Genomic DNA, 14,476 nt, shown 5'->3' on the forward strand with positions numbered 1-14,476 from the left:
ACAGGCCGATCATGCAGACTGCGTGGGGCTTCACCTTGCGGAGGGGGCCTCATCATCATGTTGGCCAGGGACGGGCCCTGGTCAGGTATGTCTTCATAACTGTATCCTTAAGTTTTACATTCACTCAGTTATAATGTGGTAGTACCCATAGATATATATCTATGGTTATACCTAGTTTGTTTTAAATTATTATTGATCACATTATATAGTACATATTTCTTAATTTAAGCTCCAGTATTTATGAATATGTTTGGTATGTTTTTTAGGTACATTTGTTATTGATCGAGTAAGCGCTTTTATTTTGAAGGCAGTTTCTCCAGGCCTCTACCGTAATGCAGAGGATATTCGCGCACCGCAAAACAACGTGCTTGACCCCGCTGGCTTGACCGCAGTATTTTAATCAAAACATGTTGAAGGGTGTACTTTGGAATTCGGCCCTGGTGCAATGAGTTTTATTGTGAAGGCAGTGAGCGGAAGTGAGGCAGTTAGCTGCAGTTAGCCGCTGTGTTTGTGTTCCTCTGCAGAGCTCGGAGCATCAGAGAGCGGTTCTTCTCCAGAGAGTCGGTACCATGGATGTATAATAAGCTCCGTACCCCTCGGTACCCACCCCACCCCGCTGGACCCAGCTGCTGCAGCACCTCCTGCACCGTGAGTAGCTTCACAGTTAGACAGAGATATAGCTACTGTGATCCCGATAAACCATAGCTCGGCTAAGCTAGCGGGTTCCATCATCGGACACCATTAATCCGGCAACAGAGACTCAGAGTCCGGTAACACCAGCTGTTAATGACAACAGTTTACACATGGTTTATAACAACACTGTGTGTGTGTGTGTGTGTGTGTGTGTGTGTGTGTGTGTGTGTGTGTGTCAGGTCTGTTAACAGAGCAGAATGATTAACAGCTGATCAGCTGACTGCAGCTCACCTCACACACACACACACACACACACACACACACACACACACACACACACACACACACACACACACACACACACACACACACACACACACACACCCTGCCGTATACTAATTTATTACAGTGTGATGTAGCCCCCCCTCCCGATGGCCAGCACCACACAGACACATGTTAATGTTTACATGTTGTTGTTTACATATTGTTGTTTACATGTTGTTGTTTACTTGTTTACAGTGTGATGTAGCCCCCCTCTCCCGATGGCCACGCTGAGGGTCTTTCTGCTCGGCTGCCTCGTGTCCTCGGCCACCTGGTCGGTGCTGCTGCTGCTCTACTTCTCTTTAGGGGCGGAGCCACGGCCCCCCCTGAAGCCCCGCAGCCAGTCAATCACCAGAGACCTGGCCCCACGGGGGGCGGGGCCTCGGCTGCAGCCGTCCAATCGGGGAGCAGAGCTATCGCCGGAAATGGGTGATTGCAAATCTTAGTTTATTTTATAAATCACAAAGTTTATTATAAATGCGTTTATATGTATTAATGTGTGACTGTGTATGTGTGTGTGACTGTGTGTGTGTGTGACTGTGTGTGTATGTTTGACTGTGTGACTGTGTGTGAGACTATGTGTGTGACTGTGTGTGTGTGACTGTGTGTGTGAGACTGTGTGTGACTGTGTGTGTATGTTTGACTGTGTGACTGTGTGTGAGACTATGTGTGTGACTGTGTGTGTGTGTGACTGTGTGTGTGTGTGTGTGTGTGAGACTGTGTGTGTACGTTTGACTGTGTGTGACTGTGTGTGTGTGACTGTGTGTGTGACTGTGTTTGTGTGACTGTGTGTGTGTGTGTGACTGTGTGTGTGTGTGTGACTGTGTGTGTGTGAGACTGTGTGTGAGACTGTGTGTGTGTGACTGTGTGTGAGACTGTGTGTGTGTGACTATGTGTGTGTGACTGTGTGTGTGTGACTGTGTGTGTGTGTGTGTGTGACTGTGTGTATGTGACTGTGTGTGTGTGACTGTTTGTGAGACTGTGTGTGTGACTATGTGTGTGTGTGACTATGTGTGTGTGACTGTGTGTGTGACTGTGTGTGTGACTATGTGTGTGTGTGACTATGTGTGTGTGACTGTGTGTGTGTCTGTGTGTGACTGTGTGTGTGTGACTGTGTGTGACTATGTGTGTGTGTGTAGGGATGATCTTTAACGAGGCTGATCAGGAGCTCAGGGACTCGGGTTACCATCGACACGCCTTCAACGTCCTGATCTCCACCAGACTGGGGTCTCACAGAGAGCTGCCGGACACCAGAGACCCCCAGTGAGGATCTATATGATACTGTGATCAGTGAGGGGGGGGGGGGGGGTCCTCAGGTAGACCCCCCAGTGAGGATCTATATGATACTGTGATCAGTGAGAGGATCTATAGAGCTAGAGTTGTGTTAGCAGGTGTGAATGGTCTCAGTGATGATCATGCCCCCCCCCCCCCCAGGTGTCGTGATAAGGCCTACCCTCCGGATCTACCTTCTACCAGCGTAGTGATCTGCTTCTTCAACGAGGCGCTGTCCGCCTTGCTGAGGACGGTGCACAGCGTGTTGGAACGCACCCCGACCGCCCTGCTGCACGAGGTCATCCTGGTGGACGACCACAGCGAGCTGGGTACACACACTTATATACACACTACACACACTCATATACACACTACACACACTTATATACACACTACACACACTTATATACACACTACACACACTTATATACACACTACACACAATACACACACTTATATACACACTTATATAAATGTGTGTGTGTTCAGAGGAGCTGCAGGAGGAGCTGGAGCGTCATGTGGGGGGGGAGCTGAAGGAGAGAGTAAAGCTGGTGAGGAACCAGAGGAGGGAAGGACTCATCCGAGGACGCATGATAGGAGCCTCACACGCGACCGGTATTTCCTACCTCCTTAAACTGTGTAATTTCCTTACCTAAATCCTTGTTCCCTACATCCTTGTTCCCTAAATACTTGTTCCCTACATCCTCGCTCCCTACATCCTTGCTCCCTACATCCTTGCTCCCTACATCCTTGTTGCCTACATCCTTGTTCCCTATATCCTTGTTCCCTACATCCTCGTTACCTACATCCTTGCTCCCTACATCTGTATCCATTAGGGGTGTAACGATTCCCAAACATTTCGGTTCGGTACGTACCTCGGTTTTTTGGTCACGGTTCGGTTCGGTACGTTTTCGGTACAGCAGAATTTTTTTTCACAAAACAAAACATATATATATTATTATTAGGGGTGTAACGGTTCACAAACATTTCGGTTCGGTACGTACCTCGGTTTTTTAGTCACGGTTCGGTTCGGTACGTTTTCGGTACAGCAGAATTTTTTTTCACAGAACAAAACATATATATATATTTTTTTTTTATTATTATTAAACTGTGAATAATGTATTCACTCAAATAAATACAAAATATAATAAAATAAACATTAAGGTACAGCATTTCGATGAACTGAAATAATCTGTATTTGAACTTTACTGTAGGCTACTAGTACTCACAAAATATAAACTATTAGTTTTGGGTTTTTAATTATTATTAAACTGTGAATATTCACTCAAATAAATACAAAATATAATAAAATAAACATTAAGGTGCAGCATTTCGATGAACTGAAATAATCTGTATTTGAACTTTACTGTAGGCTACTAGTACTCACAAAATATAAACTATTAGTTTTGGGTTTTTAATAGGGCCGGGACTCGATTAAAAAAATTAATCTAATTAATTAGAGGCTTTGTAATTAATTAATCGAAATTAATCGCATTTTTAATCACATATAAATATTTGACCTAAGAACAGTGAGAAGCAATTTTTTTCACATGGATTTTAGTATACCATTAGGCGCATTCACACCGCAGTACTTTTCCCACAAAGGTTCATGAGAATTTAGTTCATGAGAACTCTTTGAACCTGGGGGTGGATTAGGCAAATGAAGCCGCTGACGTCACTTATTCTTCTTCTGCTTTGGGTTTACTGGCAGGCCGCAAACCACTTCACGGCGTATACTGCCGCCCAAAATCCCCGGCCGGAAGTCCCCGGAGTTGGGGACTGGCTTCAGTAGAAGCTGCTGGGAGTCCCAGCAGCTTCTACTGAAGCCTTCCGAGTAAATCACCAGAACGCCGACACCTCCTCATCTCCACCGCTCCCATGTTTTATTTTGTGTTGCCATAAGTTAGTCTCTCTGCGTTTCTGCGCTGGGCTAATGCTAATAATGCTAATGCGAGGATAATAAAATGGCGGCTTCACAAAACTTTTTGGGAGTTTTACGGGGCGTGGTTTGCAATCCGCCCAGCCAATCAGAAATATAGCTCTTTTCTCACAAGAGAGCCGCACGAAAGTCCCTGCTCTCTAGCAGCTCTCTGCTCTCTAGCAGGGACTTTCGTGGGGGTAAAAAGGTTCTCATGAACTAATTTTAGTACCGGCTCTTTTTGGTGTGAACGCGATAAAAGAGGCTAACGTCCACGCTAGCTTCCACGCTAGCTGCTATATGTTTTGCATTGAGGTGATACTTGAGGCTTGATGTGCTGCGGTGATATGCGAATTCCTTTTTGCATAATTTGCACACAACCGTGCTCTTATCGACGCTTCCATCCGTCCGTTTTTTAAAACAACATTTCCCACTGTGGTTTGTTGTTGTCTGAAGTCATGAACGTTAGTTGGTGCTCCAGTATAATCGGTACGCCTGAAACTCATCCAGTGAGAAACGTTCCGCGGTGCAAAAATAAGTGCGATTAAAATGCGTTAATTTTTTTAACGCGTTAATTTTTGTGTAATTAATTAATCTTAATTAACGCGTTAAAGTCCCGGCCCTAGTTTTTAATTATTATTAAACTGTGAATATTCACTCAAATAAATACAAAATATAATAAAATAAACATTAAGGTGCAGCTTTCGATGAACTGAAATAATCTGTATTTGAACTGTACTGTACCTAAGCAGCCAGTTTGACATTATGACTTGCTTGTCATTGTATTTTCATGTTTTTTTAAAGAAAAATTAACTTGTCCACATTGCTTGCCGAAAGGGCAGATCTGCTGGCACTAACAATGTCTCCTGCTGTGGAGAACACCCTCTCGCTAGGGACAGAGGTAGCAGATACAGCCAGGTAGCGCTTTGCTAACATGGCAACATAAGGATATATGGCGTTTGTAATAGCTTTGGCTCGGTCTGAACTCTCTGCGAGTGGTGTAGGCTTAAATGCTAGCGGGAGTTGGGTTTGCACTTCAGTCTTTTTTCTTTTGGTACCGGTGATATTCACGTTCGGGTGATGCCTTTTCAAGAGTGTGCAAGTTTGATGTATTGCCAGCCGCGTAACCAATTTTAGTTGAACAATGCCGACAAACAGCTTTGGTTCGGTCCACCTGTCTTTGTCCTTCATCCTTGTACGTAACTGCGGAACCAAAATGTTCCCAAACCGGAAACTTCAATGATGCTGGAGGATTTTCGAGCTCAACTTTATCTGCGTTCGCCATTAATTTTCGACAGTTCCTCAAATTACTGACTACATTTGAACGCATCCCTCTGACCAGCTCTCATAGTATGCCTCTCATCCAATGAAATGACTTGCTCGCTCTATGACGCGTTGAACCCAATGTGACCAAATTACTCTGAATGCTGCGACGCAGCACCTGAGATTACTTCCAAAAAGTTGTTCACGTTCTGAATTTTTTTACGTTTAACGTTATATTCGTTCGGTACACTTCGGTACACACCTGTACCGAACCGAAGGGCCCGTACCGAATAATTTCGGTACGGGTACGTGTACCGTTACACCCCTAATTATTATTAAACTGTGAATAATGTATTCACTCAAATAAATACAAAATATAATAAAATAAACATTAAGGTGCAGCATTTCGATGAACTGAAATAATCTGTATTTGAAACTGTACTGTACCTAAGCAGCCAGTTTGACATTAGGACTTGCTTGTCATTGTATTTTCATGTTGTTTAAAGAAAAATGAACTTGTCCACATTGCTGCTGAAAGGGCAGATCTGCTGGCACTAACAATGTCTCCTGCTGTGGAGAACACCCTCTCTAGGGACAGAGGCAGCAGACACAGCCAGGTAGCGCTTTGCTAACATGGCAACATAAGGATATTTGGCGTTTGTAATAGCTTTGGCTCGGTCTGAACTTTCTGCGAGTGGTGGAGGCTTACATGCTAGCGGGAGTTGGGTTTGCACTTCAGTCTTTTTTCTTTTGGTACCGGTGATATTCACGTTCGAGTGATGCCTTTTCAAGAGTGTGCAAGTTTGATGTATTGCCAGCCGCGTAACCAATTTTAGTTGAACAATGCCGACAAACAGCTTTGGTTCGGTCCACCTGTCTTTGTCCGTCATCCTTGTTCGTAACTGCAAAACCAAAATGTTCCCAAACCGGAGACTTCAATGATGCTGGAGGATTTTCTAGCTCAACTTTATCTGCGTTCGTCATTAACCCTAACCCAAATTACTGACTACATTTGAACGCATCCCTCTGACCCGCTCTCATAGTATGCCTCTCATCCAATGAAATGACCTGCTCGCTCTATGACGCGTTGAACCCAATGTGAGCAAATTACTCTGAATGCTGCGACGCAGCACCTGAGATTACTTCCAAAAAGTTGTTCACGGTATCAATTTTTTACGTTTAACGTTATATTCGTTCGGTACACTTCGGTACACACCTGTACCGAACCGAAGGGCCCGTACCGAATAATTTCGGTACGGGTACGTGTACCGTTACACCCCTAGTATCCATGCCAACTTGTTCCCTCCCCTCCAGGTGAGGTGCTGGTGTTCCTGGACTCTCACTGCGAGGTGAACAGGGATTGGCTGCAGCCGCTGCTCACCCCCCTGCTCAGAGACCATCGTACGGTGGTCTGCCCCGTGATCGACATCATCTCAGCCGACACGCTCTCCTACTCGCCCTCCCCCCTCGTGAGGGGGGGCTTCAACTGGGGGCTGCACTTTAAGTGGGATCCCGTCCCCCCCGCGGAGCTCAGCGGGCCCCAGGGGGTCACCGGACCAATCAGGTATCAGCTGACCAATCAGGAGACCAATTAGGTACCATTAACCAATCAGGAGACCAATTAGGTACCACTAACCAATCAGGAGACCAATTAGATACCAGCTGATCAATCAGGAGATCAATTAGGTACCAGCTGACCAATCAGGAGACCAATTAGGTACCACTGACCAATCAGGATACCAATTAGGTACCAGCTGACCAACCTGGAGACCAATCAGGAGACCAATTAGGTACCAGCTGAGCAACCTGGAGACCAATCAGGAGACCAATTAGGTACCAGCTGACCAATCAGGAGATCAATTAGGTACCAGCTGACCAATCAGGAGACCAATTAGGTACCAGCTGACCAACCAGGAGATCAATTGGGTACCACTGACCAATCAGGAGACCAATTAGGTACCAGCTGACCAACCAGCTGACCAATCAGGAGACCAATTAGGTACCAGCTGACCAACCAGGAGACCAATCAGGAGACCCATTAGGTACCAGCCCACCAACCAGGAGACCAATTAGGTACCAGCTGACCAATCAGGAGATAAATTAGGTACCAGCTGACCAACCAGGAGACCAATTAGGTACCAGCTGACCAACCAGGAGACCAATTAGGTACCAGCTGACCAACCATGAGACCAATCAGGAGACCCATTAGGTACCAGCTGACCAACCAGCTGACCAATCAGGAGACCAACCTGAAGAAAGCTGACCAATCAGGGTGCAGCTTGTTGTTGATGTAAACATGTTTGTTTACACCCCCCCCCAGGTCTCCCACCATGGCCGGCGGTCTGTTTGCCATAAACAGGAAGTACTTTAACGAGCTCGGCCAATACGACGCGGGCATGGACATCTGGGGCGGGGAGAACCTGGAGATCTCCTTCAGGGTGAGGCTCAGATTCACAGACTGTCAGTGAAGGCACCACATTATATTTTATATATATATATATATAATAATAATAATAATAATAATGATCTATCTCTATAGATCTGGATGTGTGGCGGTCAGTTATTGATCATCCCCTGCTCCAGAATCGGACACATCTTCAGGAAGAGGAGACCCTACGGATCCCCGGGTGGGGGGGATACCATGGCCCACAACTCACTAAGACTGGCTCATGTGTGGATGGATGAGTACAAGGTACACACTCACACACACACACTCACACAGACACACACTCACACACACACACACACACACACACACACACACACACACACACACACACACACACACATACTCTCACACAAACACAGACACACACACACACACACACACACACACACACACACACACGTCTAATTGTCAGTGGTAACTTGTTTGTAGTCCTCTGACCTCACTTCCTGTTTGCAGTCCTCTGACCTCACTTCCTGTCTGTGGTCCAATCAGGAGCAGTTCCTGTCTCTGCGTCCGGAGCTGCGTGACCGTGGTTACGGAGACGTCAGTGATCGTGTTGCGTTGAGGGAGCGTCTGCAGTGTAGGACGTTCCGCTGGTACCTGGACACCGTTTACCCCGAGATGCAAACGCACGGAAACAAACACCTGCCTGTGTTCAACAACAAGAGCCTGAGGAGGCCCAAAGTCCTGCAGCGAGGACGGGTACTGACCGCACCACGCATCATCAGACCCTGAACGCACCACGCACCATCACACACTGTATACAAAGTCCTGCAGTCACTGAACGCACCACGAATCATCACACACTGAACGCACCACGCATCATCAGACCCTGAACGCACCACGCATCATCAGACCCTGAACGCACCACGCATCATCACACAATGTATACAAAGTCCTGCAGTTACTGAACGCACCACGCACTGAACGCACCACGCATCATCAGACCCTGGACGCACCACGCATCATCAGTCACTGAACGCACCACGCATCATCACACAATGTATACAAAGTCCTGCAGTCACTGAACGCACCACGCATCATCACGCACTGAACGCACCACGCATCATCAGTCACTGAACGCACCACGCATCATCACACAATGTATACAAAGTCCTGCAGTCACTGAACACACCACGCATCATCACGCACTGAACGCACCACGCATCATCAGTCACTGAACGCACCACGCATCATCGTTATCTCACTCTCTACTTCCTGTTGTCTCAATTCCTGTTTCAGTTGCGCTCACTCTCGTCGGGGGGGTGTTTGGGGGCCCTGGGCCGCGCGAGTCAGAAGGGGGGGGGGCGTGGTGCTGAGGACATGTGACCCCCGAGACCCCGAGCAGGTGACACACACACACACACACACACACACACACCCACACACCCACTCTCGCTTATTGGTGCTGTGAGTGATAGTAGAGCAAAATATATATGATGTAGTGCACACTGTATACAGTAAATGTATATAATGTGTATATCTGTATATTTATGTGTATCTGTAGGTGTGGTCGTACGATGAGGACGGCCAGCTGCTTCTCGCCTCTCTCTTGTGTTTCGACGTCTCTGAGGTCCGGACCCTGGACCCCCCCCGCCTGATGAAGTGCCACGGCTCGGGGGGGTCTCAGCAGTGGAGCCTGGGGGTGAGACACACACACACACACACACACACACACACACACACACACACACACACACACACACACACACACACACACACACACACACACACACACACACACACTCACATTTAATTGAATCCCTCCCCAGAAGTCCAACCGGCTGTACCAGGTTTCCGTTGGTCAGTGTCTCTCCGTCTCTCGACCAATCAGGCCGAAGGGTTCTGTTTCCAAGGGTTCCATTACCATGGCGATCTGCGACGCCTCAGAGGATCAGCAGTGGCAGCTGGAGGCCTGAGCGGCCAATCAGAATCCTCCGTCACTTCAGAACTTCCTGTTTCCTCAGGACGGCTTCAACCAATCAGAAAACTCCAACCAATCAGGACGACTTCAACCAATCAGAAAACTCCAACCAATCAGGACGACTTCAACCAATCAGAAAACTCCAACCAATCAGGACGACTTCAACCAATCAGCAGATTTTACTCTGAAATTAATTTGATTTGAATGGAAACAGAGTGAAAGATGGGACCGACTGTAGGGTTTAAACCCTGCAGACCCTCACCCTTAAACTGAGGGTCTACAGGAGGGTCTAACTAACCCTTAAACTGAGGGTCTACAGGAGGGTCTCACTAACCCTTAAACTCAGGGTCTACAGGAGGGTCTCACTAACCCTTAAAATGAGGGTCTACTGGAGGGGTCTAACCAACCCTTAAACTGAGGGTCTACTGGAGGGTCTCACTAACCCTAATGAACTCCTTCCTTCAGTGTTACTGGAACAGAAGAGACCCAGGGCGTTATCTATTGAGAGAGGATGAAATGTAGTCACCCTGATCAGCAGGGACTGAAGACGATGTGTTTGTATTCTGATATTAATCTGACCGTTTTAAATGTGTCATTTCATCAACACATGTCTGACTGTGAGGACATGGTGTACCCCTTCTCCTGACTGCAGGTGTGTTTTCTAATATCAAACCTATGTGAAAGTGTTTGTTAACAGCTCTTCTAAGTTTTAGCAGCTTTGAAGTCCAATAAAAAACATTCTAAAGAACGGCTGACAGTCCTCGTGTTTTCAACTTGATCAAAGTCAGTATTATTAGTGTGTTCAGGTACAGTGATCAGAGTGCAACCATGAAATAATCAAATCTAAGACTTGTAAAGGAGAATTTTCACCCACATGCTGTTCTCTATGGTGTCGTCATGCAGATGTACAGACGGTGGTCTTCAGAGCTCACATTAACTAATGGCTGCTGTTGGTAACCACTCTAAACTAGCATCGCCTGAAAGGGCTGTTTTAACTGGATTAAATGAAACTGTAAAAATAATGTTCTTAATTTTAATTTGTCTTTCCACACTGTCAACTGTATCAGTTCAGATGATCTCACATGTTCTGTTAAACATCACCGTCTCACCTGCTTTCACTGAGCTGATCTCTGGAACATTACCTGGAGCAGCTCAGGTGTTCAGCATTAGTTACCATGGAGATCTACCCCGGTGAGAAGAGAACCAGCGCCGTAGGACCGCACAAAAGATTTTTAGAGTTATATTTTTGTTATTTTTAATCCAAGAGATGCTGATTTGAAACCGTTGTTACGTATTATGGCATGTCCTGTTTCAGCTGGAGAGACGGGAGTTCGTCCCAAATCCTCCTGCTGTATTTACACCTCCACCTGGGAGTGAGACTACAGACGGAGCCCACTCCATCAGGAGGGGGAATGGGTAGGGTGTGGTTTGGAATTGGAGTTAATCCTGAAGTTACCTTAACAACAAACCCTGCTTCGGGTACAGGCCTCAGGGGTCTCAGTTATGGAACACTATGACCAACACAACGTTAACATAGGTACATGAGCAAATCTAAATACAGTATAAAATATTCTGATAATAAAGCCTTTTGTACTCCAGTGTCTGTACTCAAAATGTCCTTATATGAATCCCAAATGAACTTTGAATTGGCCTTGACCTCTGCATGTCAACATTCAAACATAAACTGTCAAGCAAATCACCTCACGCACGTTTAGGCAGGAAGTACACAATGATAACACCTTCACACTGGTGGGTAACGCTCCACAAGAGGGCAGTGTTGTTGAATGCAGCTCCAGACTCCTCCCCCAATCAGGCCCTGCTATAAAAGGCACCTGTGGGCCTTTGTTCCCTCTTTGCTGAGTCATGGTTGGTGGTACAGGTAGGCAGTTTACTTTGTTGCACAAGTTTTCCTCAGGCTCAACACTGACTTTCTGCTTTCTCATGTTTGTGATGTGTTAATTACCCACACCTGCTGTGGTGAATAGGTCCAAAACATTCAAGTGAATTGTTTGTGTGCAGCATGGTGAATTGTTTTACCCCCCACAGGTTTTAGGTTCACCTGCTGCTGTTTAATTTATCATTCAATGCTTAGCTTAGCATTTGCCAGTTGTTCATACTGTTTAAGAACCAACATGGATTTTTGTTTCACTTTGTTTTAAAGTGGTTTTTAGTGAAGTTCATAGCTGTTAACTGGGAAACTTGACGCCACCCTCAATCCTTCCTTGTCATGTAAGTTGCCTTTGTCATTAATATCATGTTTGTAGGAATTGCAGTTTTCTATGAAGTTGATGCTTAATTGATTTTAACCCACTGGTTTGTGGTAGTAAATGCGTTCATTTGAGTGGTTTTGGTCGGCCTTTTGAGAGTCTTTGGTCGGTCTATTGAGGTGGTTTGGTCGGTCTATTGAGGTGGGTTATGCTGTTTGGTCGGTATTTTGTGGTGTTAAATGGGATTGACGCAGTCATTTGAGGTAGAAAACATGGTTGGTTTTTTAGGTAGTAAACGCGGTTGTTCGAGGTGAACGCTGTTTGGGCAATGGTTTTTCTTGTAAAATGCAGTTTTGACAGTATACAATTTTCATAACTCTTGTCTCTGTCCCTCTTCAGTTTTAGCTCAGTTTGACCTTGGACCAGCCCCTAGGTGGGCTGCTGTAGGCGTAGACTTCCTCTCCAAGATCTGTGAATATTCATTAATGCATATTACTAGCTCTGTTCCCGGGCATCACCCCCTGGAGTTTTTGTGTCTGTACTCTTACAGGTTTCCGTATTAAAGGTCATAAACTGTGACTGGGCCTGTTGCCGAGGTCCCGATTGAAGCCCAGCTTACTGTCTTTGCCGTAACCGGGAAACCTGACATCATCCTGGATCCTTCATGGTCATGTAAGTTGACTTTTAAATTTGTATTGTGTTTGTAGGAATTGCAGTGTTTGTCTTCGAAGTTGATTTTAACCTTCTCGTTTGAGGTTGTAAATGCTGTCATTTGAGGTTGTTTGGTCAGTTTTTTGAGGGTGGTTAGTGCTGTCATTTGTTGACCTTTGAGGTGGTGAACGCGGTAGTTTTGGCGGTGTGAGGTGGTGAACGTGGTTGTTTTGGCGGTCTGAGGTGGTGAAGGCGGTTGTGTTTGAGGTGGTGAACACCGTTGTTTTGGCGGTCTGAGGTGGCGAAGGCAGTTTTGGCGCTGGTTTGATGTGGAATCCTCTGTTAGTACACAGTGTTCAACTTGTATTAACGCTGGTCTCTGTCCACTTTGCAGCTTTAGCTCAGGCTGACCTTGGACCAGCCCCTTGGTTATGCTCCTATAGGCTTAGACTTCCTCTCTATTATACATTCATTAATGCATATCACCAACTCAACACGGGGCATCTCTCCCCGGAGGTTTTGTGTCCCTCCTCTTGCAGTATTACAGGATGGGTCTGGATCATGAACCGTGACAGAGCCTGTTGCCGTGGTCCTGCTCGAAGCCCATCGTAACGTCTTTGGAGTAACAGGGAAACTTTCCGACACCATCATGGAGCCTTCATTTGCATGTAAGTCAACTTTGTCATTTTAATTGTCTTTGCAGGAATTACAGTGTTTTTTTCCTACAAAAAGATGTTTGATTGATTTTAACGCACTGTTTGAAGCATTGAACGTGGTCGTTTTGGTTGTCGTATGAGGTGGTGAAGGCGGTTGTGTTTGCGGTCGTTTGAGGTGGTGAAGGCGGTTGTGTTTGAGGTCGTTTGAGGTGGTGAACGTGGTCGTATTGGCGGGCTGAGGTGGCGAAGGCAGTTTTGGCGCTGGTTTGATGTGGAATCCTCTGTTAGTACACAGTGTTCAACTTGTATTAACGCTGGTCTCTGTCCAATTTGCAGCTTTAGCTCGGGGTGTCCTTGGACCAGCCCCTTGGTTATGCTCCTATAGGCTTAGACTTCCTCTCTTTATACATTCATTAATGCATATCACCAACTCAACCCCCGGGGCATCGCTCCCCGGAGGTTTTGTGTCCCTCATCTTGCAGGTTTGCAGTATTACAGGATGGGTCTGGATCATGCACCCTGACAGAGCCTGTTGCCGTGGTCCTGCTCGAACCCCATAGTAACGTCTTTGGAGTAACAGGGAAACTTTCCGACACCATCATGGAGCCTTCATTTTCATGTAAGTCAACTTTGTCATTTTAATTGTCTTTAAAGGAATTGCAGTGTTTTTCCTACAAAAAGTTGATGTTTGATTGATTTTAACGCACTGTTTGAAGCATTGAACGTGGTAGTTTTGGTTGTCGTTTGAGGCGGTGAAGGCGGTTGTGTTTGAGGCGGTGAAGGCGGTTGTGTTTGAGGCGGTGAAGGCGGTTGTGTTTGAGGTGGTGAACACCGTTGTTTTGGCGGTAGTTTGAGGTGGTGAACGCGGTGGTTTTGGCGGTCTGAGGTGGTGAACGCGGTGGTTTTGGCGGTCTGAGGTGGCGAAGGCGGTTGTGTTTGCGGTGGTGAACACCGTTGTTTTGGCGGTGGTGAAGGCGGTTGTGTTTGAGGTGGTGAACACCGGTGTTTTGGCGGTGGTTTGAGGTGGTGAAGGCGGCTGTGTTCGCGGTCATTTGAGTTTGATGTGGAATCCTCTGTTAGTACACAGTGTTCAACTTGTATTAACGCTGGTCTCTGTCCCCTTTGCAGCTTTAGCTCGGGCTGACCTTGGACCAGCCCCTTGGTTATGCTCCTATAGGCTTA

General features: G+C 46.4%; 1 protein-coding gene across 1 annotated transcript; it reads left to right on the forward strand.

The window, feature by feature from the left end:
- Window positions 1-530: 530 nt before the first annotated feature.
- Window positions 531-10,528, forward strand: galnt11 (UDP-N-acetyl-alpha-D-galactosamine:polypeptide N-acetylgalactosaminyltransferase 11 (GalNAc-T11)). Its single transcript, XM_034197810.1, is given in 13 exon segments — window positions 531-648; window positions 1,153-1,383; window positions 2,094-2,217; window positions 2,389-2,555; window positions 2,716-2,841; window positions 6,722-6,971; window positions 7,728-7,845; window positions 7,947-8,099; window positions 8,349-8,558; window positions 9,099-9,155; window positions 9,157-9,204; window positions 9,364-9,501; window positions 9,629-10,528. Coding segments are annotated over 12 exon segments (1,746 nt in total). The 5' UTR covers window positions 531-648; window positions 1,153-1,175; the 3' UTR covers window positions 9,776-10,528.
- The last annotated feature ends 3,948 nt before the right edge of the window (window positions 10,529-14,476 follow it).

This window comes from Gymnodraco acuticeps, unplaced genomic scaffold, assembly GCF_902827175.1.
Source record: "Gymnodraco acuticeps unplaced genomic scaffold, fGymAcu1.1, whole genome shotgun sequence".
Classification (NCBI taxonomy): Eukaryota; Metazoa; Chordata; class Actinopteri; order Perciformes; family Bathydraconidae; genus Gymnodraco; species Gymnodraco acuticeps.